The sequence below is a fragment of the Castanea sativa genome, chromosome 8 (assembly GCF_040712315.1).
Source record: "Castanea sativa cultivar Marrone di Chiusa Pesio chromosome 8, ASM4071231v1".
Lineage (NCBI taxonomy): Eukaryota > Viridiplantae > Streptophyta > Magnoliopsida > Fagales > Fagaceae > Castanea > Castanea sativa.
Genome location: NC_134020.1, coordinates 56238274 through 56260717, shown reverse-complemented (window position 1 = coordinate 56260717; position 22444 = coordinate 56238274). Strand labels below are relative to the sequence as shown.

Below are 22444 nucleotides of genomic sequence, written 5' to 3'. Positions count from 1 at the left end.
AGCTATCGCTAGTTGGTGATGTGGGGGTTGTGGGCAGTAGTAGTGGTGGTGGCAGCTGTGGGTTTGCTGGGTTGAGAAGAAAGAGGTATGATTTTGTTGGACGATCTTGATTCAAAAAAGAGAGAGAAACAGAGAAGAAGGGAGAGAGACATAGAAAGAATAAAAATAATAACAAATAAATAATATTTAAATGAGATGGTAAAAAATAGAAATAACAAAAAAATAATATTTAAATGAGGCAATAAAAAATAGAAACATTGACATTATAAAGTGGGTGATAAAATAGATAAAAAATGTGTTTGAGTTGCTACAATTTAAAAGTTTTAAATTCATCACTGTGAATGCCGGTAAGCATCTCTAGAGAGTTGAGCCTTAAAAATCAACCATCAGGGAGAACTTGGTGAGGGAGAAGTGGACCCAAATCAAGAAAGCCAAGATCATTAGGGAGAAGCTCAAGTGGTGCTACCTCGTCGAAGGCATCAACCATCTCCAGAAGTATCGACACCTCGTCCAACAATATCTCGACTCCACTCGTGGCGTTGGCTAAGGCAAGGATGGTCGCCACCCCTCCCTCCACAGTCTCTCTCTCATCATCTTTTTTTTTTTTTTTTCTCTACAAAATGCTTTAACTTGAGATTGAAAATCTGGGTTTTTTTTTTTTTAAACAATAATTTCATATATGAAGTGGGGTCTAGGTGCTTTGATATATAGATAAGCTATTTTGGGTAAAAAACTATTTGGTTTGGTTTCCGCATTTTATGATACTTCTGTTTGGGTTCTAAGAAAGTAATGAGAGGGAAAAAGAAAAAGGTACTCCTTGATTCATGTTTTAAGATGAAAGAATAGAGTTTGAGTTTAGGAAGATTTTTTAAATTATGTTTTAATTGAATTTTAGTTCTTAATTCTGTTTTTATTTTGATTATTTAGTTAAAATTAATATATTAATTTTTTAAATTTATATGCTGACGTGTCATGGTGATGTGGCATTTTTAAAATATTTTAATTTTTCTGGCTGCCACCTCAGCTATTTCTATCGGTTGACTGACGAAAATGACCAAAATGGAACGCGTTAATTGAATTAGGGACTAAAAGTGGTAAAATTAAAATATAGAAACTAAAATGGAAAAATGCCAAAATATAGGGACTAAAAGTGCATTTATGCCAATATATTAACAACTTAACTACTATCTTGGTCTTAAGGTAACAACGATTGTAGACATCTCCTCATAGCTATCACACTAAGGCCAAGTACATATTTGAGCCAGACACATGATGGTGAACCTTTCAACAATGATTCCTTTATTTTGATATGTGGTTGGTGTTGTATATATAACAATATAAAATGATAGGTTGTAATAATGATATATAAGTTTGGAGAGTACATCATTTGTGTAAAATGATAAAGTAAAAATTCAAAGTTTAGGATTCTCGATTGATCGAGAATACTATTTTGATTGATTGAGATATTGAAGGAAGCTTCTATTTGTTTGACTGCAATCTCGACTGATCAAGATTTCTCAACTGCATCCTGACCGATCAAGATTTCTCGACTGCATCTCGACACCAAGTTTGATCGATCGAGATCACGATAAATAGTTTTTTTGGTAACTATTCTGAACTTTTGAAAAGGTTTTATACCTGGTGGATGTTTTTTTTTTTGTTTTGAAATGTCATAACTCTCCAATTGATATCTATTGATGGGTAATAACCCTTTGCGTATAAATAGTGGTTCATGTTCACTTGGTAATTAATTCTTTTTTCTCCCTCAAATAGTTTATAAGAAACACAAGAAATCCTGTGAGTGTTTCTCTGAAATTGCTATTTATAGAATCTAATAAGCTTGATTGTATAATGGGGACAAATTGTTTAAGGATAACATTCAATTGTGCTTCTAAGTCAATCATAATTTCAATTTGATCTTTCTAAAAAAAAAAAAAAAAAATTCATTTTGCTTGTTGTATTCATTTTGTTCTTTCATTATTACTCATTGAGTTTGAAATCCCCAACAGTTGGCAGCCAAGAATATTTTAGTGTCACTCTGTCTAGACATATTTGATGTAGTTCTTTATGACAACATTACAATCCACAAATTTTCCAACTATTCTAAGAGCATTCTCATTAGGTGTGCCAAATCCAAATATTTGGTATTTGACACACTAAACACCCAAAACCAATCCTCATCAGGTATTTTATATCTTAAAAATTATACCACACCGCTATAGTACCATCTCAAATATGAGATGGTGCGGACATCAATGCCAAAAATATTTTGGCTTATTTTATTGACTTTTCTCTCTTCTCCCACATATATCTCTCTCCGTCTCTCTCTATTGCTTGTCTTCTTTCTTGACTGGACCAAAATGCTCTCTCACATTCAAGATTTCCAATCTTCTCCCGATCTCACTTTAGCGGCTGGTCTGTTCATACTCGATCTCATGCTTTTCTTTCATTTTTCATTTATGCGTTCTTTCATTTTTCATACTCGATCTCGCTCCAACACTTAGTTTGTTTCACTCTTCTCTCTATTTGGTTGTCTGGTACTTCGCGTGGTGGTGGTTTGATGGTTGTGGGATTGAGGTTTGGGTCTGATGGATTGAGGTTTGGGTCAGTGGGTTTCGGTTGATTTTGTGTGTTTTGTGGTTTGGGTCAGTGGTTGATCATGGTTTGGGTTAGTGGTTGATTGTGGTTTGGATCATTGGGTTTTGGTTGATATTCGGAGTTTTTTGGTTTGTTGCGATACTTGGTGATGGTTGATGGTTGATCGTGGGTTTGGTGGTTTATTGTAAATCCTGTGATGTTTGGCGGTGATATGGTGGTGGTTTAGCTGGTTTGGTATGGGTTTTTAGGGGTGGTTCTCGGTATTTTTCTATGTGAATGGTGGTGAATGGTGGTGGGTCTTGGTGGTGTTGTTGTGTGTGTGTGTGTGTGTGTGTGTGTGTGTGTGTTTTATTTTTTTTTAAATTATTTTAAGGTGGCATTGGTGGATGTGGGTTTGTGCCAGTAGTGGTTGTCGGTGTTGTTACAGCAGTGGTTGTTGGTGGCCGGTGTTGCGGTAGTGGTGGTTGTGTCGTCGTTGTTGATGATAGGGAGGGGTTAATATATTATTTTAATGTGTAGTAAATATTATTTTAATCTATAAAATTGAAGAATAAAACATCTGATGAATGAAATATTGTAAAATGATGTGGTAAAATAATAAAGTAGACTTTTGATGTGTCAAAATGAAATTTTTTATGAAACAACTGATGGGAATGCTCTAAGTATGATACTTTTGTTTCATGGAGTCCATTTCTCCTCAAATTCACCGCTGATACTACACTAATGTAAAACAGGGTAGGAGAAGGAGATGGTACAAATTGTCGGTCTATGACTAACTTCTATTAAATAATATACAATTATTCTAATTGTAATTGGCTTGGGATCTTGATTAGGATAAATTAACTAGTAAACTCTCAATGGTTGGGTTTATATTTTACCAAAATGTATTTTAGTCCACTAACTTTTAACTAAAAATGCATTAATTGAATAAATTTAAGACTTACATGATTAAAATGAACAAAAACAAAATTAGATAACTAAATTGAATTTTGAAGAAACTTGAAATGTAAATTTTACATTTTATCCAAAAAGTAATTATTAAAAGTTGACGTCGTATGTTTAAAAAAAAAGTTGGGCGGATAAAACTCCATATTTCTACTAAACTTGAGGCAATGAGGCGTAAAGTAAACTACCAACATTTGATTAACATATATTTTTATTTAATGAATTATATTATTGATGGCAAATGTAATGCTAGAACCTGCAGCAAGCTGTAGCTGAATTGAAATGCTAGAACCTAGAAAGAAAGAAAAGAAAAAGAAGTGAAAACAATTTATTAATTTAAAAATGGTGTTGTGTGACACATCGGCAAAATGATCTCACACTACAAATGCTAGAAAAAAAAAAAAAAAACAGAAGTGAAATATTTTATTGGATTGTAAATAAAAGAAAAGAAAAGAAAAAGAAAAAGAGAGGTGGAGGAGAGATAAAGAGAAGGTGGTAAATGGTGGGGTATGAAAATGTGGAGGAAAGAGTGAGAGTGTTGTGTTGGTGGAATTTGATTTCAAAGGAGGGAGGGAGAGTGAAAATCAAAGGGGAATTGGAAGGTGGGTGTGGGTGAGACAGATAGAGAGACCCGGCCCGTGGTACGTAGTTTTCACACGGGACGGGACACATGGCGTTTCATTTAAATTTCCTTAAAATGTTTTACCTTTTTTCTTTTTCCCACTTTTTTTTAAGATGGAAGATTAATTTGAACATAAATATAATAATAATAATAATATTATTATTAATATTAAATAATAATTACTCGAGACTTGAGAGAGAGGTAGAGGCAGAGGTAAAGCCGTAAAGGAGGGACACAAGCACAATGAATAATCTCGTGAAAGCGCCTCCTCCTATTTCATTCATATCTCATTTTCTGTTCTGGTGTGTGAGTTTTAATTAAGAACTTTTGTTTTGAGTGCGTTCTCTTTCTCTTTCTCTTTCGGTGTCTGTGAATGCTCTTCCGGGTTGTTGCAGCTCTCCTCATAAATTGAAACCCCAATTTCTTTCTAAAATCTAAATACTTCTCTCTCTCTCTCTCTCTCTCTCTCTTACCAGTTTAAATTTAAGTAGTAGTAGTAGTAGTAAAGAAGAAGTATACATACAGTAATACGACGCTTATTAGGATCAAAATATCTGGATGCTTTGGGAGTTACGAGGTACATACACTCTTTCCCTTATTTGAGTGCCAAGAAAGCAGAGTTATTAAGAAGAACGAACCAAAAAGGGTTTTGCTGAGTGGACGAGGAGGAGGAGGAGGAGGAGTAGCTTCAACTGCTCTCTCAGTTTTCCTTTTCTTTTTCTACAAAAAAGAAAAAAGAAAAAAAAAAAAGGTGAGTTCAATCAATCATTGTCTTCATTTCTGAATTCTGATCTTCTCAGAGTTACTGACATTTCTTTCTTCTTCTTCATAGTGAATTTATGCATACAATGGGGTCATTGAAATGGTGGTGATTTGGCCTGGGTTGTCGAGATCTGGGACTGTATAATGAGATCTTTTTACGGTGCTGAATAAAATCCGATATCAATCGTCGTTTCGGATGTCTGCTCCTAAATCCTAAATCCTAAATCCAATTGCTTTTCATTTTGCAATTACTATTGCTAGGGTTTCTGTTTTTATTTTTTATTATTCCCTTTCATGCCAAAATGACTACAAAACGCGCCTACAAGCTACGTATCCTTTTTTTTTTAATCTGTGCTAATACTACTGATATTGTAGAATTCAAATCATTGTTATTATTGTTGTTTATCTAGGGTTTCATTCTGGACATTGAAAATGTCCCTACTTGTCAATTCAGTTTTGCAGATCTTCTTCTTTCTTTTCTTTTGTTTTTATTGTTATTTAGCCTTAACCACTCTATCAAACAGAGGAATTTGTAGCACATTCTTCCGCTGTGAATTGCCTCAAGATTGGCAGGAAGTCGTCCAGGGTTCTAGTCACCGGCGGAGAGGATCACAAGGTCAATCTTTGGGCTATTGGCAAACCCAACGCCATCCTGGTTCGTATCCTATCACTTTCAAATCTATTTTGCTTCTATCTTTCCTTTCAACTATCTTACCATATTCTTATTATGTTGTGGTTTTAACTCATATTAATGCACATTTACTGATTAGGTCACTTTTGCTACCACTACCTATGATTCTTATGTTTATAACCTATTATTTTTGCCTTCATACCCAGAGTTTGTCTGGACATACAAGTGGAATTGATTCCGTAAGCTTTGATTCTTCAGAGGTGTTAGTTGCTGCAGGAGCCGCTAGTGGTACAATCAAGCTTTGGGATTTAGAGGAGGCAAAGAGTATGCTTTTTTTTTTAAATTAAAAAAATTTCTATATCCCAATTTCTTTGGGCCTATACAGAACAATTCTATGGCTCTGATTTTGAGAATGACTTTCCTTATCAGACCTCAATTAGTGCCTTGGTTATCAATCTTATGCTGTCATTGCAATGTGATTTTGTATGCAGTTGTTCGTACACTTACGGGTCACAGATCCAATTGCATATCTGTTGACTTTCATCCCTTTGGGGAGTTCTTTGCATCTGGCTCTTTGGATACGAATCTGAAGATATGGGATATCAGAAAGAAGGGGTGTATCCACACATACAAGGGTCACACTCGAGGGGTGAATGCAATCAGATTTACCCCAGATGGCCGTTGGGTTGTATCTGGTGGTGAGGACAACACTGTCAAGGTTAGAACTTAGAATTTATCAATAATTCACTGTCTTCTGATGAAGATGAAACAAGAAGTCCCACACCAAACACCCCCCCCCCCCCCCCCCCTAAAAAAAAAACCAAAATAGAACCTGCCACTTTTTAATCTTGTAGACCTGTGTGAAAAAGAAACTTATTTAACAGTTTCTTGAGCTGGATGCACACTGTAAGGTGCTTGTTGCATTTTCATGCACATTTGTGTGCCTGTGTGCACAGTATACACGCATGCATCATGAGCTTGGAGGGTAGGAAAGGGGCCATAAATGCCTTACATTATGATTTAATGGGCTGCATGATGCACGTTAATGCACCCCAATTGAGTGACTTGTAAGTTATTTTAGAGCCTGGCATGTCTTGCCACTTGAGCTGCATGTGGCAGGAACAGACTTTCTTAAAGTTCATATCAATATTGGCCCCCCAAGTTGGTGCTCTTTTTCAGTGCTTGTGTTGCATGGCTAGATGCATATATGCAGAACTAATCTACCTAGACATACATACATTAACAGCAGGATCTGACTGCTGGAAAGCTATTTCATGATGGTGATATGAGGGCTAAGTATAGTGGATTGATTTCTACATTTCAGTGTCTTGGCTACATAGATAAACACCTTTATACCTTTGTTAATAGATTTTTTTATTTTATTTTAAAATAGACTTAATGATATGCCCTTCTTAACAGTTGTGGGATCTGACCGCTGGAAAGCTGTTGCATGATTTCAAGTGTCATGAAGGCCAAATTCAGTGCATAGACTTTCATCCACATGAGTTTTTGCTGGCAACTGGTTAGCTTTTCTTGTTTATTTACGACTCTGTTATTATTATCACATATGCTGTTTCTATCCCCCATGATATTGTTGGTGATTTATTTGTTCATTTACTTTTTGATGTATTGCATGCAATGAATTGCCAAGAAGAGTAATATATGGCAACCTAATATTTTCTTTGAAACCCAAACTTGATTTTGATAGCTAAACCAAGTGTAAGACACCAAGCAAAGCTAAATAAAACAACCTAAGGTTTTGGCTATAATATCTTTGGGTTCGAATGGAAACCTAATATTTTTTTTGAAACCCAAACTTGATTCTGATGGCTAAACCAAGTGTAAGACACCAAGCAAAGTTAAACAAAACAACCTATGGTTTTGGCTATAATATCTTTGGGTTTGAATGGCATGTGTTCTTATTACTATATTTATCCAAAAAAAAAAAATTCTATGCACTTGTTATGTTTTGGCAAGTGTATTTACGGTTTAATTAATTTACCCTAGCGCGCACATACATTATATATAGGTAATTACAATGGTAGTTCACTTTTTGTCTCTTACTATTATATATTCCTAACACTCCCCCTCAAACTATGTACATATAATTTTATCTTGTTACATATCAAATCCAAACACAACAAATCCAAATGTGTCTTGCCTACAGGCTTAGTGAACTTTTTGCTGCCTGAGTTCCTGTAGAGACATACTTAGTGGCAATTACACCTCTTTCTTCTCTTTCTTGAAAAAAGATGACAATCCACCTCTTTATGCTTGTTCTACTCATGGAACATAGGATTAAAAGCAATATGAATCATTACTTTATTGTTGCACATAAGCAATTGCAACCTCAATTCCTTGAGAAGATGCTTAATCCACATAAGTTCACATGATGTATGGGTCATAGACCTATACTCAATCACTGCACTGGATCAGGAGACAACAGTCTGCTTCATACTTTTCTACTTGCTCAAGTTTACCCTAGGAAATTCTCTTAATTGGAGGTGAGTTTTGATAGCAACAAATTTTTAGTGGTTTCTTAGGAGTGGTTCAAGGAGTTAACGAAGTCAAGTGAGGGAGACAAGGAGAACCCTCAATATTGGAGGGAGAAGAAAAATTAGAGGTAGACTCAAGTAATGTAACATCTAACCAAGGGATAGCAAACCATAGGTGAAGAATGCTCTAAGAAAATCATACTTTATTGATCTAGATCAAGTTCATCACCTGTGGACCTAAATTGTGAACATAGAAAATGCACCCAAATATCTTTGTAAATGAGACAGAAGTCTTTTAGGAGACAATACAGGATAAGATTTTTGACCACCAAGAATGACCTAAGACATGCTATCAATACGATAGCAAGCTGTCAATACAATACAGTATATGATTTTTGACCACCAAGAATGACCTAAGACATGCTATCAATAAGATAGTAAGCCGTCAATACTGCATCACTCCAATATGATTTGGCAACACTCATAAAATAACAATGCATGAGTAACTTCCATAAAATGTCAAAACTTGCGCTCTGCCACACTATTTACTTTTGGAGAATATGGACAGGGAGACTGGTGGATTAGTCAAGAGCCTTATTGCTTGGCACCTCCTATTGTTTTCTACCGAGACATCCAGGATACAAATTTCCCCTCCCCCAACTATCAAATTATTAAAAAAAGAAAAGAAAAAAGACTGGTTGATCATGCCATCATCATCAAAAGTTTAGACAAAGATACTTATAAAAAAAAAAATGATAAGACAAAGATGTATGAAAATATTCACGTGCATTATCAGACTCAAATTTATGAATTGAAGTATCAGGCTGTCTTTATTTCCGTATAAAATGGTTGAAAATTAAGTATGATTTTGATTGTCCTTTTATAAGAGAAGTAACTTTAGAATGATCAACAAAAAATGACAAAATACCTAAATCCCAAATATGAAGAAGCTTTTAGTGGACCCCAAATATCTGAATCTACTAAATGAAAAGGATTACTAACATGATTTTCATGCTTAGACACAAAGCCTAAAGTGCAAAGACTTGACGACACAAAGAAGATCTGATATTCTTAGATGGGTTTATAGTATTTGAGTGCTTACTCCTTTTAAGATAGGTTTGAATGTCTAAAGGAATATATTATAATGATCCATAACTATCTAGTCATTTTTAAAATAAAAGTCTAGTCATCCCATAGATCTTAGCAACTTTTCCTTTTGGATAAAGATTTCCTCCAAACCTGGTTGGAGGAATCTCCTCCAACCTATTATGTGGTGGTTCATATGACCATCTGCATGTATTAAATCATATGACTCATTAAATCATTTAAATAAGTCACATGACTTCTAAATAAATCATTTGACTAAAAGTACACGTGGATACTCATTTGAAATGCCATGTAGTGGGTTGGAGGAAATTCCTCCCAAACTAGTTTGGAGTTAAACTTTGTTCTTTTCTTTTTATTTACATTTGCATGTGTTTCTTTTCAATAGTTTTTTACATTTGCATGCATGACCCTCTTAAATCTAAATGTACCTGTATAATCCCCGAAACCCACACATCACTTCTGAATGATTTTATTTTTGGTATATATATATTTACTTATTTATTTTATCCCTCACACAGGTTCAGCAGACAGGACTGTTAAATTTTGGGACCTTGAAACCTTTGAGCTCATTGGTTCAGCTGGACCAGAGGTATTTTTATGTCTTATGGCATTATTGCTCATAAAGTTGAATGTTGAAATTTTCAGTTTTAGATTTTTGTGACGGGGAAGTGATCTGTATGACTTTTTTCATTGCTATTGCAGACAACTGGAGTTCGTTGTTTGACTTTTAATCCTGATGGGAGGACCCTACTATGTGGTTTGCATGAAAGTTTGAAGGTAAGCTCTAGTGATGGTTCATCTATTTACAAAGGTGACGTGTTAAGCTAGTGGCGCTTTTTTCATTTAATTTTGTCCTGCTTTATAGGTTTTCTCATGGGAACCAATAAGAAGCCATGATGCTGTGGATGTGGGATGGTCTAGATTGTCAGATCTTAATGTTCATGAGGGAAAGCTTCTTGGTTGCTCGTACAATCAGAGTTGTGTTGGAGTATGGGTTGTAGATATCTCGGTATTACTCAGATTATCCTCCTTTCTACCTATGAATGTGTCTTTTCTTGTCTTTCAGTGCTGGCTGTGTTGGATTTTTATTTTGAACTGATGTGTTGCTTGCAACTTCTTAACTCTTGCACAGCGCATAGAACCATATGCAATTAGTAATGTTACAAGATTAAATGGCCATTCAGAATCTAAATCTTCTTCAAGTGGGAATCTGTCAGTACTAAATGAGAACACTGCTAAGGCTAGTTTGGGTCGGCCAGCTGTTTCACAAAATTCAGATCCTTTAGTGAAGGAAGCAAAATCTCTTGGGAGGTTGTCAGTTTCTCAAAATTCAGATCCTATTAAGGAACCAAAACTTTTGGCATGTATGTAGCATTGTTCTTTATTTATTATCATTTTTCCCTCTTAAAGCTCACCAGTTATTGATTTTTGGTTGACTAGCCTTTTGCCTTTCTTTTGAAATTTTCATTTTTGAAATCATTTACTAGGTATAATATTTTTAATTATCGTCAGATTTTCTCATTTCTGGTTCTTTGTTATGGTTGAAGCCACAGGAAGTGTACCTGGTACTCCTCAGAGGATCAGTTTTAATGCCAGTCCAAAAGCAGTTCCTGCTAGTTCTATGGCAGTCCCTAGTGGAACAGCTCCAAAAAGGAATTCCACAAAGGCTCAGTCAACTACCAGTGTTCCAGTTATTAACAAATTGGATGTGATACCTGTAATTGTCCCAAGAACCAATATGAGGTCAGAGCAAGCAGCTGATTCCCGAAAGGAAGTTGGTCTAGCTGCAAGAACAATGCCATTTTCTTTGCAGTCAAAGGCAACTGATTTCCGAAAACTATCAAATAGCAGAGATGAAGTGGATAAACAAATTGTCTCAGTTGTGCCTGAATTTACAGGTTCTAAGGCTGCTGAATTAAGCAGTGGGACAGATAGGAATATACTTCCTGTTGCTAAAAGCTTGACTCAAGGAGTATCTGCTGAAGAAAGGAGCATGAAGGATGATAGATTTATTGGACATAGTAAGCATGAAATGAATTCAATGACAGAGTCAGCTGCTAGCTATCAGCATGCAAGTTGTATGTTATCTTTAGAATTGCATCTACCAAATTGTTTGATTTATACATATCATTTCTGGCTGATTGTTGGTCAGGATAATTACAATATGTTGCCTAACATTTATTTCCTTTTGCTTTACATTTTGACTCCTCTTTTTCTTCATGATTAAAAGTTAAAATTCTCTAGTGAAATATTTTCAATGTGACCAGACCCAATTACTACCATGAGGTTCTGTGTCCTGATGGAAATATCTCATCTGTAAAAGTAAGAATGGGAAGTTTAGCATATGGACATCCATAGGAAAGAGGAATAAAACTCAGAAAAAAATTATCATCAATTATAATGCAATCGACAATCATTAGTCACTTAAAGAAAGGGCTATGTCAGACTTGTATGAAAGTAAAGCCGATGGCATGTGTAGCAAGTTTAGAAAAATTCGAATAACAAACTACTTTGAGATATGGTCCAACTAGGGTGATATATATATGTGTGTGTGTGTGTGTGTGTGTGTGTGTATTTTCCCCCTTTTTGTGGGTTTGGGGGGGGGGCATGACTATAAATTAGAGATAACATTGTACATTTAGTCATTTACATTCACTAATGATTGATTAGGATCAATTGCCCTTTTGTGATGTTTTTCTGCTTCATAAGATTTTGTTATGTTGGGATGATTTGTGGCTCTCATTTGCCATTGGTTTTGGATCTATCTTGTCTTAAATTTTACACCTGTGACTTGACTTGAGATTGAATTGTCCACCTACTGCTTAAATTCCCTTTTTTAATTTTAATTATATATATATTTTTGAAGATGATACTCGGGGGCATAAGTTGAACAGAGATGCATGCTCTATTGAAAGTCAAAAAGCAGGTAAAAGTTATTCTTACATATTATTGATATTTTTGAGTGATCTTATGAAGTACCACTAATGGTACATAACACAATATTCAGGTAGAACGCGTTCACTTGTTGTGAATTGGGAGAAAAGGGAAAGATCTCCTAATTATGAGGAACCTACCTCCAGTATTCCCCCTGCTTCTGTCTCTACAGCTAGCATGCTCCCCTTCAATGCGGTATGACCATATCTCAAATGTGTTATACCTTTTCTTTTAATGTTTCCTTCCTTCACATTTTGACTAGCATCAAAATGCTAATATGTTATAGTTTAAGAGAATACATACTGTACTATTGAAATTCTTGATGAATGCCATTTTGCTGGATCATATATATATACAGGGATTGGTAAATTACGATGCACCTGGTGATACTGAACCCACAATCTTACTCTCCACTGTGCTCTTTTTAATTAATAATACTTTCATTAGAAACTAGAAAGGCATCATGTACTTGGGAAGTATGCTAGATGTACAACATAATAAACATTGCTAAAATTTCAATGATGAATAAACACTAATAAGTTTGAGAATGAGAGACTTCCTAATGCTGCCCTAGAATTGTTCTCTCACTTGTCAAAGTTTCTTACATTTCTTTCCTTCCATATGAACCATGATAAGCAGTGAGGGATTGCATTCCATATAGCGCTATTCCAATGTCACCCAAATTGACCTTGCCAGCAAACTAGTAAATCATCAACTCTTCCAGGCATCACCTACCAAACCTCAAGGAGAAAAAATACCATGTTCCACAATTCTCTTGCAATAGGACAATGCAAGATTAAGTAATCCGGTCTCCCACTCCCCTTACACATAAAACACCAGCTTAAAAATACAGTGTTTCGCTTCCTAAGTTATTTTCTGTTAAGATCTTCCCAATGAAGCAACCCAAAGAAAGAATGCCACCTTTGTTTGGACTTTAGGCTTCCAAATGCTTTTCCAAGGGAATTATCCATGACCTGAACCTCTTATTCCTCAAGACTTTGTCTGAGTGGATAAATATTTCGGGTGTATTTTCTTTTGCTTCTTTGCCTAATCTACTTGATAGTTGTACTGTTGTATAAGTAGCATGTCTGTAGGGGTTAAAGCTCTATTTTGCTTGTTTAGATGAAAAAAAAGAGAATTGTGCAAGTCACCCATTCCAAGCAAAGGTAGGTAGAGTCTCCCATGTGAATGAGAAGATTTTTAGAAAAATAAACACTGGCTATGTGATTGAGTTGTTAAGTTCCATATTGGACAGTAATAACAAAATTAAGTTATTAGCATAACATTAATGGCTTAAACACTTGGATAAAGTTCCATATTATATTAATGGACTTAAACAAAAAGCTTCTGGATTAAGCTTTCACTTATTAATTCCATCTTATTTCTGTTTACAGTTTAAACACAGAGGATATTCTCCGTCTGCTGAGAAAGAAACAGAGTCTGCTAGTGATGAGGATGCTATTGCAGATGTAATGGAACAACATGACCAATTTGTCAGCTCTATGCAGTCTCGTTCAGCCAAGTTGCAGGTGATCTTGAATGAAGTTTTGCTCATGGTTTATTGGAGGCCATTATTAGTTCTATATATATATCTTGATCCTTTACATAAATTTCTTATGGTTATACTGCCTTTATACTATGGGGAAACTGAGTGGGGTATAAATTTTATTAGTTTAAAGTGTGGGGTTGTCTGAACGATATTCTTATTGTGATATGTTCTTTTTTTCAAATGCCTAGTGAATCTCTTATGAGGATTATGAGAATATACTTGAGTATATACATCCCACATTGGCTTTCAGGATTTCACAGTTGGACACTCTAATAATTAACATTTATAATAAATCATCTGCAATATTTAATTTTCCATGGGGAACTGGCTTTGTGCATGGTGGATGCTTTTAATAACTCTGTTTTTTTTTTATAAGTAAGAATGATATATATACAAAAGGCTACTCTATGTATGAAGAACATAGAGCAAACCCAGATAATACAAGAAGAAGAAAATAGAGAGAAACAAAAGAGAAAACCAAACAACTAAAAAATTACAAAAGAAAAAGGGAGCAAAGAAAAGAAGGGAGGGAATCACTAGACGTGAGTCCCCACGCCCGAGATCAATCAAAAAGAGTTCCACTAAAAGAAGCAAGCAACTGATCACTGGAGCTATCTAAATCCTCAAAAGTCCTCCGATTCCGTTCCTTCCAAATACACCATAGGATGCACAACGGGACTAAGTTCCAGATCTGAGATGAATGCTTCCCCAACCAATTCCACCATCCAAAAAGCAAGTCTGGGATCGATCTAGGAATAACCCAAGATGAGCCAAAAGTTATAAAAACAAAGCTCCATAACAAATAAGCCATCTCACAATGAAGAAGTAAGTGGTCTACCGCCTCTCCACAATGACGGCACATAGTGCATCAATCCACAAAATTCAATCTCCTCAATCTCAAATTATCTCCCATTAGGATCTTATTCCAAGCTACACACCAAACAAAAAAAGAAACACGTCTAGGGGCCTTTAATAACTCTGTTACCTACCAATGATTAAATAAAATTTCAAGAAATCTTTAAATATTAACATTATCCATGAGCACCAATTGCCTAATAGATTATGAATTATTGTTTTTATGGCGTGCTGCATGGTTTCATGAAAGGGTTTTGTTTTATTTTTGGGTTGTCTTTGCTTTTAATAACTGGGATGGATAGATTTCAGCAACACGACTTCCTATACCCACTTATCTTTTGGGAATATAGTTATGCGCTTGCTCTTGGAATCAGTTGAATTGTTTTGCTAAAAATATTGTTGGTAAGCATGGTGACTCATTTGCTTGGAAGTTAGCTCTATTATGTCTAATGTGAGCAGAATTGGGAAGAGGAACAATCACACCTACATTGGTGTGGACATGTCTATTGTGGAGTTGAAGCATTCATAAGCACCAACAATGTTGATCGAGTGGCCTCGTATTCTTGGAACTAGTGACGAGCACTCCATTGTATATTTCATAAGCTCTTTCTTTTAGAGCCTAATTTGTTATTGTAATTGTATAGGCTAGTTTATGTGTTTGTAAGCTTTTCCCTTTTTCAAATATATACATGTGTGTGTGTGTGTAAATGGAAAATATATTTTAATGGAGTGCTTGTACATTCTGGAAGCTAGATGCCAGGATACCTTTGCTATCATTGAAAAGCATAGTGAAACTTAGTCTTCATTAACTCTGTAAATCCATGGTGGTTATTGTCGAGGGTTGACTGTATATTATCAGGCTACCATCATGGTATACACTGTTGAGAAGGCCTTTGGTTGGTCCAGCAATTCTGATGAATTTTTTGTCCAAAAGAATATGATATTATTTTTGACATCATAGACATGGCCTATGAGTTGTAGTCATGGTTTGATCAAGCTACAGAATGATGGTTTTTGTATGGGAATGAGTATTTATGGTAAGGGAAAAAGGGTGGGACTCAAGTAGGTCTTATGTTCAAATCTTATTGAGGGAAAATATGTAATTATCTAAGAGCATGATAGTAGTAGAAGGATATAGTAAGATTATGCGTTTCTGAAATACTGGATCCCCAGTGTCCCATATCCTGTTCTAGAAAATTGGTTTGCTGATGTGTTTGTTTTGTGTATAATTAGTCTCTTGTATATTATGTAACTTGGTCTTGTGTCCAGGTGCTTTCTTCAAGTTAAGATTTCTTTAGATGGCAATTTGCTGTATATTTTCTTCTTGATCAGTTGTTTGGGAAGAAAAATGGGAAGTTGACGTAATAAGTAACTTTAATTTGGTGGAAGCTATGTTGTTTGTCTTGCCTTACCTTAAGGTTTATGATTACTCTGTTTTTGAGCAATTTATTAGCGAGTTTTGGCTTTAAAATTTTTCCATTTATTGGTGAGTTTTAGTCAAAATAAAGCTAATTAAATTTCAATGTGATTTTCTGCTAAGAAATTATCTGTTCCAAAGGCATTTATCATATTTTTGTTTTTTAAAACATTTTTATCATCATTTAATCTAAATCTTGAATTATTCATGCTTTGTTCTATTTCTCTAGATTTGCCATTGGTTCCACAGTTTTGTTTCTTGCTTAAATGGTTTTTGTCTAAATGCCTATCAATCAATAGGGCAATATTGAAAGTCTTAAGGTAGGAGTGAACAGCATGCTGCTTCTGTAAATCTTGTTACGTGTGTTCTTTTACTAATAAGTAGTGCCCAATTTGATTGACTTGATATGACCTAGATTTGGCTTATGTTTATTATCAGTTTGCTAACATCAACTAATGTTGAACCTGGTGTCTAATTATTTGTAGGTGATTTATAGATATTGGGAAAGGAATGATGTTAAGGGGGTTATTGGTGCAATGGGGAAAATGGCTGATCATGCTGTAAGTATATCTTAGCTCTATTACTATTATTATTATTATTATTATTATTATTATTATTATTATTATTATTATTTTCCTTTTCCTATAAATTTACTTTCTAGCACTAGTTTTTGAAGAGATCTTGCCTTGTGCCTGCTGTATGCTGCTGTTTGCAGGTTGTTGCCGATGTAGTTAGCATTATGGCACAGAAAATTGATACCGTCACGCTGGATATTTTCACGTGTCTTCTACCACTTCTCACAGGCCTTCTTGAAAGTGAGACGGATAGGTAAGAATTTTTGGCTGTGTTTTCTTTCTGGTATTTGTTTTTCTAGTTAGTTAACACCCATCCACCCAAGCAATGTGTCATAAATTTAAATCTAGGAATTAGGCTCTCAAAAAATTAGGGATAAGGCTGCCTACCATTAATCTCTCCCAGATTTTTCTGGAGTGGGACCCAAAAAAGGCTAATACCTGAAGGATATAATGTTCTTTCTGAGGTTCCATGTCTTTGGTACAGCCTACAGCAACAAATTTCACAACTTTTTTCACTTCTAGTAGAGATGATAGCTTGTAATTTGTAATACATCACTTTCACACAAAATCACCACTGACATTACTTTTTTTTTTTTTTGATAAGTAAGAGATATATATATAAATAAATAAGCAGCTACTCTATGCCTGAAGAACATAGAGCAACCCAGAAAAAACAAGAGGAAAAACAAAGAGAGACAAGAGAGAGAACCAAACAACTAAAAGATTACAAAAGGAAAAGGGAACATAGGAAAGAAGGGAGGGAGTCACTAGACGTGAGTCCCCACGCCCGAGACCAATCAAAAAGAGTTCCACTAAAAGAAACAAGCAGCTGATCATTAGAGCAATCCAAATCCTCAAAAGTCCTCCGATTCCGCTCCTTCCAAATACACCAAAGGAGGCACAACGGGACTAAATTCCAGATCTGAGATGAATGCTTTCCCAGCCAATTCCACCAACCAAAGAGCAAGTCTGAAATCATTCTAGGCATAACCCAAGCCAGGCCGAAAGTTCCGAAGACAAAACTCCATAAACTATAGGCCACCTCACAATGAAGGAGTAAGTGATCTACCGTCTCTCCGCAATGACGACACATTATGCACCAATCCACAAAATTCAATCTCCTCAATCTCAGATTGTCTCCCGTTAGGATCCTATTCCAAGCTACACACCAAACGAAAAAAGAAACTCGCCTAGGGGCCTTTACTCTCCAAATCGCTTTCCAAGGAAAGATAGTTGAAGGGGAGTTTCTTAATTTGTAATAGTACGACCGGATATCAAAAGCCCCATTAGGCTTCAATTTCCATCTCATCCGGTCACCAACGTCCATAGGAGGGTTTAAAGCACCCAAAATACGAAGAAAATGCAGCCCTTCATCCATCTCCCAATCATTGAAAAATCTGCTAAAACGAACATTCCAAGATCTTCTACCCTCCGCCCCCTGCCAATGCAAAGAAGCTTCAATAGAAGCCTCCTTATCAATGGCAATGCCATACAGCCTTGGAAAAGCCAATTGAAAAGGTTGATCCCCATACTACCCATCCTGCCAGAATCTCACCCTATTTCCCAAACCGGCCACAAACTGACAATTTTTGCTGAAGTCCTCCCAACCCATACGGATACTTCTCCACAAACCACACCCATGAGCTCCCCTACCCAGCTTTGAGGTCCATCCCCCCCAGTCTTCCCCGTATTTTGAGGCAACTACCCGCCTCCATAACCGACCCTCTTCCTTTCCAAACCGCCACAACCATTTCCCCAATAAAGCTCTATTGAAGGTAGTGAGTTTTCTTATCCCTAAGCCACCATTGGCTATAGGCGCACAAACTTTATCCCATCCTACCAAATGAATCTTGCTATCTCCCCATAGGAAATCCCTTTGCAACTTTTCAATTTTATTAGCCACAAGAGTGGGGATGGTGAATAACGATAGAAAGTAAGTCGGAAGACTAGAAAGTGTACTCTTGAGTAACATCAATCGACCCCCCTTAGACAGATACAACTTCTTCCACCCAGATAATTTCCGCTTGAAATTTTCCAAAATTGTATTCCAAATTGCAGGGGAATTGTGAGAAGCCCCCAGCGGCATGCCAAGATACAACATAGGTAAAGATCCACTCGTGTGCCCAGATATCGAGTCCAGAGCATGCACATCACCAACCTCCCCTATAGGAACCATCTCGCTCTTATGCACATTGACCTTCAAACCAGTAACCGCCTGAAAGCTGAGGAGCAACAACCGAATATGGAGAATTTGCTCCACCTCAGCATCACAAAAAAGGATAGTATCATCCGCGAATAAAAGATGAGAAACACGTTTCCCACCATCCCTCCTACCCCCGAGATAAAAGCCACGAATCAAGCCAGCTCCCTCCATTCTTCTCAACATCCTACTAAACACCTCCATCAAGATCAAGAACAGCATAGGAGATAGCGGGTCACCTTGTCGTAAACCCCTAGAGCTGCCAAAGAAACCAGCTGGAGACCCATTAATCAAAACAGAGAACTGAACTGTGGATATACAAGAACGAATCCACTTACACCACTTCGCTCCAAAACCCATCCTATTCAGCAGATACAACAACACCTCCCAATTCACATGATCGTAAGCTTTCTCCATGTCGAGCTTACAAATGACTCCAGGAACCCTGCTCTTCCCACGACTGTCCACACACTCATTTGCAATGAGAACCGAGTCTAGGATTTGTCTCCCGCCCACAAAGCTATTCTGATTCTCAGAAATCAACTGATCTAAAACCACTCTCAAGCGATTAGCCAAGACCTTGGCCAAGATTTTATACACACTCCCGACCAAACTTATAGGACGGAAATCTCTAATATTGGAGGCACCATTCTTTTTAGGAATTAAAGCAATGAAAGTCGCATTGAGGGATTTTTCAAACTTGCAATGGTGAAAAAACTCTTCAAAGACCGCTAGGACATCTTTCTCCACTACCTTCCAACAATGATGATAGAACGCCATAGTAAACCCATCCGGACCTGGGGCTTTGTCCCCTTCCAAATCCCTAACAACTTGAAGAATCTCCTCTCTCTCAAACTTCCTATCAAGCCAAGCCCTCTCCATATTCCCAATACGATCAAAATTCAAGCCCTCCACCAAAGGCCTCCACTCCTCAGTCTCCTTGTACAACTTTTTATAAAATTGTACAACTTGGTAAGTTACCTCGGAGGCCTCCTCAAAGACCACCCCCTCTACCTCCAAGTTCCTTAAAAGATTAGACCTTCTATGGGAGTTAGCCATTTTGTGAAAGAACTTGGTGTTATTATCCCCTTCCTTGATACATAACATCCTAGATTTTTGTCTCCAGGAAATTGACTATCAACTCCTACAAACTGCAAGTCTCAAAAGCCAGTTGCATATCCTCAAATCTTTCACGTGCCAGGATAAAGGGGAAGCAAAGAGGGGTTTCCTACAACCAAACTAAACCTATCCTTGCAATAGTGACAAGGGAAAAGATTTATAAAAAATAAAATAAAAAAACATTCAATTGGATGGCCCAAGAGTGGTTTAAACAAGAAAATACAACTGTATCTCTATATATGATAAAAGTAAGGGAAAACCATACAGAAACTACCTTATTCAAGCCAATTGCAAACTGTCACTTTGGCAGTTGTGAAATTAATTGTCCTTAGACTTTTTGATATGTGTATGAATAAGGTAGTTTCTGTATGGTTTTCCCTTACTTTTATCATATATAGAGATACAGTTGTATTTTCTTGTTTAAACCACTCTTGGGCCATCCAATTGAATGTTTTTTTATTTTATTTTTTATAAATCTTTTCCCTTGTCACTATTGCAAGGATAGGTTTAGTTTGGTTGTAGGAAACCCCTCTTTGCTTCCCCTTTATCCTGGCACGTGAAAGATTTGAGGATATGCAACTGGCTTTTGAGACTTGCAGTTTGTAGGAGTTGATAGTCAATTTGTAGGAGTTGCAATTATGAAATAAATCTTTGATTACCTATCAAAAAAGAAAAGATAGTCAATACCCTTTCATGTATTTTTAAGGCATAAAATCTGATGAATACTTTGGAACCTTTTATGTTTTTCGAAGGTGTGATAGTTCTTTTGGAACATGCCTTTCTATTTTTATGTTTAAATTTGTAATGTGTATATCAAAACATTCCCTAATGTGATAGTTCGTTTGATGGTTCCTCTTTATCCAGTGTTCAGATAGGCATAAGGGGGCTAGATCTCAAACAAAAAGAGTGTTTGTGAAACAAAGTCCATCTAGATAGGAGATCAACGCTACTTTGGCCTTTACCAATGAAACCGCAAATACAGACAACTCTACAATGCATATGTAATTTTACAATCTAAAAAAAATGATCCAGTCTTTTTACTGCACCTACACATTCTACACCAATCTACTAGAGTAATTCCTCTTTTCATGAGATTATCATTTGTCAGGATCATTCCCCAAACAGCCGTCCACATGAAGAAATAAATCTTTTTGGAGCCTTGGCTTGAGCCTCTCAACCTTTTACACTTACATTGTAATATAATGATTTTTAGTTTAGTTATGTTCACAATCTAGCGGTTGATTGGCCACTATCTGACAGTCTGACCATAATTAGGCATCTAAGCATCTCTTTGGACATGCTGCTAAAGCTGGTCAGAATATTTGGTTCAGTCATCTATTCAACCTTATCAGCATCGTCATCTGTTGGTGTAGATATTGAGGCCGAGCAAAGGTGTGTTTAGCTTCATCTACATTTTTTTTCCCCTGATAATTCAATATATAGATATTAAGCATTTTGGCTGGCTACTTCTTAATTCATATCATAGACTGGAGCGGTGCAACCAATGCTTTATAGAGCTTGAAAAAGTCAAACGCTGCCTACTGTCCCTTACCAGGTACCTAATGTAATTTATTTAGTCGTTTGACTGCTCTATTATAATGTTATTTACTTTTTCCTGAGATGTCATTTTCCTTATTCCTGCTCTCTTTTTACCCATAGAAGAGGGGGAACAGTTGCAAAGTCAGCACAGGAGTTAAACCTAGCTTTGCAGGAAGTTTCATGACAAAAGTAACAGTGTGGAAGTGCATTTATTTCCAGCTCACTTGAAATTGTTTTGTTGCTTTGAGGGAGTTATACGACCTCTTGAACAGTCTAACCCCTCTTGATGCAACCCTTAATAGTACAACACTGTTGTTGCTGGCCCTGATTTGCACCGCCCTGTATGTATATTCATGTTAAGTGGAGGCCTTAACAACTTGCTAATTCCATGTTTCAACTGCATCTGGAAGGTTATTGCATATGCCATTGTACCTGCTGCTTGTTGCACAGCTTTGGCGATTGTCTAGTAGATGCTTGCTGGAAGATATCCACACCGTTTACGCTCTAACCCAATATCTCAACAAATTATGTAACTCTTGGCTACATTAGTGCTGATTTAATTCTTGAATTATATTTCTTCTATAAAAGGATTGGCGGTGCTATAAGAGGTGTCCTTATACCTTCCTGTGAGTGGTGTCCTTTAATAGTTAATTACGTAATTTTTTCTAACTTTTTTTTTAATCATTTCATTTTTTTCTATAATTTATTTTCTTTAATCAAAGCTCGTTTGGTAAGCCAAAAAATTGACTAAACAATCCCCCTTCCAGTTCACTAATGATTTTTCTGGGCTCACATTCCTCGATCTGTGTAATTAAAGGTCTGGCTTAGGCAAAATGTGGAGACCAGTAGGCCGATCAAAGAAAGACTGGTTCTTTCTCCATGTAGTGCAGATTCATAAGCAAGCATTTCAAATACAATCCTTGCCCATCCATCAGAGATTCAGAGGAATTGTCAGGGATGGGAGTTAAGGGAATATGCGTCACTTATGAGGCGTTTTTTGTTGAGTAGCGAAGAAGATTCAAGAAAAATGTACTGAAATCTTATAAAAATAAAATAAAATTCAAAACTCAGGCTCAACTCTTTCACGCCAGCATAG

General features: G+C 36.3%; 1 protein-coding gene across 3 annotated transcripts; it reads left to right on the top strand.

Annotated features, from left to right (window-relative positions):
- The first annotated feature begins 4422 nt into the window (after nucleotides 1–4422).
- LOC142607443 (katanin p80 WD40 repeat-containing subunit B1 homolog KTN80.4) lies at nucleotides 4423–22017 on the top strand. 3 transcript variants are annotated; one of them, XM_075778944.1, is made up of 19 exons: nucleotides 4423–4916; nucleotides 4998–5257; nucleotides 5452–5582; nucleotides 5765–5882; nucleotides 6050–6276; nucleotides 6978–7080; nucleotides 9679–9749; nucleotides 9863–9937; nucleotides 10026–10169; nucleotides 10293–10524; nucleotides 10708–11181; nucleotides 12027–12086; nucleotides 12168–12289; nucleotides 13489–13623; nucleotides 16401–16475; nucleotides 16631–16743; nucleotides 21085–21201; nucleotides 21296–21364; nucleotides 21469–22017. In XM_075778944.1, the coding sequence occupies exons 2-19, from the start codon at nucleotides 5230–5232 to the stop codon at nucleotides 21530–21532; spliced, it is 2358 nt and encodes a 785-aa protein (XP_075635059.1). In that variant the 5' UTR covers nucleotides 4423–4916; nucleotides 4998–5229; the 3' UTR covers nucleotides 21533–22017. The 3 variants fall into 3 exon arrangements, with proteins under 3 accessions (XP_075635059.1, XP_075635058.1, XP_075635057.1); XM_075778943.1 differs by having other exon boundaries at nucleotides 10708–11238; nucleotides 21472–22017; XM_075778942.1 differs by having other exon boundaries at nucleotides 10708–11238.
- The last annotated feature ends 427 nt before the right edge of the window (nucleotides 22018–22444 follow it).

Bases quoted from the DNA above. Each gene is read 5' to 3' on its own strand.
- LOC142607443 (XM_075778942.1), top strand. From the start codon at position 5,230: ATGACTACAAAACGCGCCTACAAGCTAC. The intron at 9,938-10,025 runs GTAAGCTCTAGT...CCTGCTTTATAG, and splicing joins GTTTGCATGAAAGTTTGAAG to GTTTTCTCATGGGAACCAAT. The intron at 12,087-12,167 runs GTAAAAGTTATT...CACAATATTCAG, and splicing joins TATTGAAAGTCAAAAAGCAG to GTAGAACGCGTTCACTTGTT.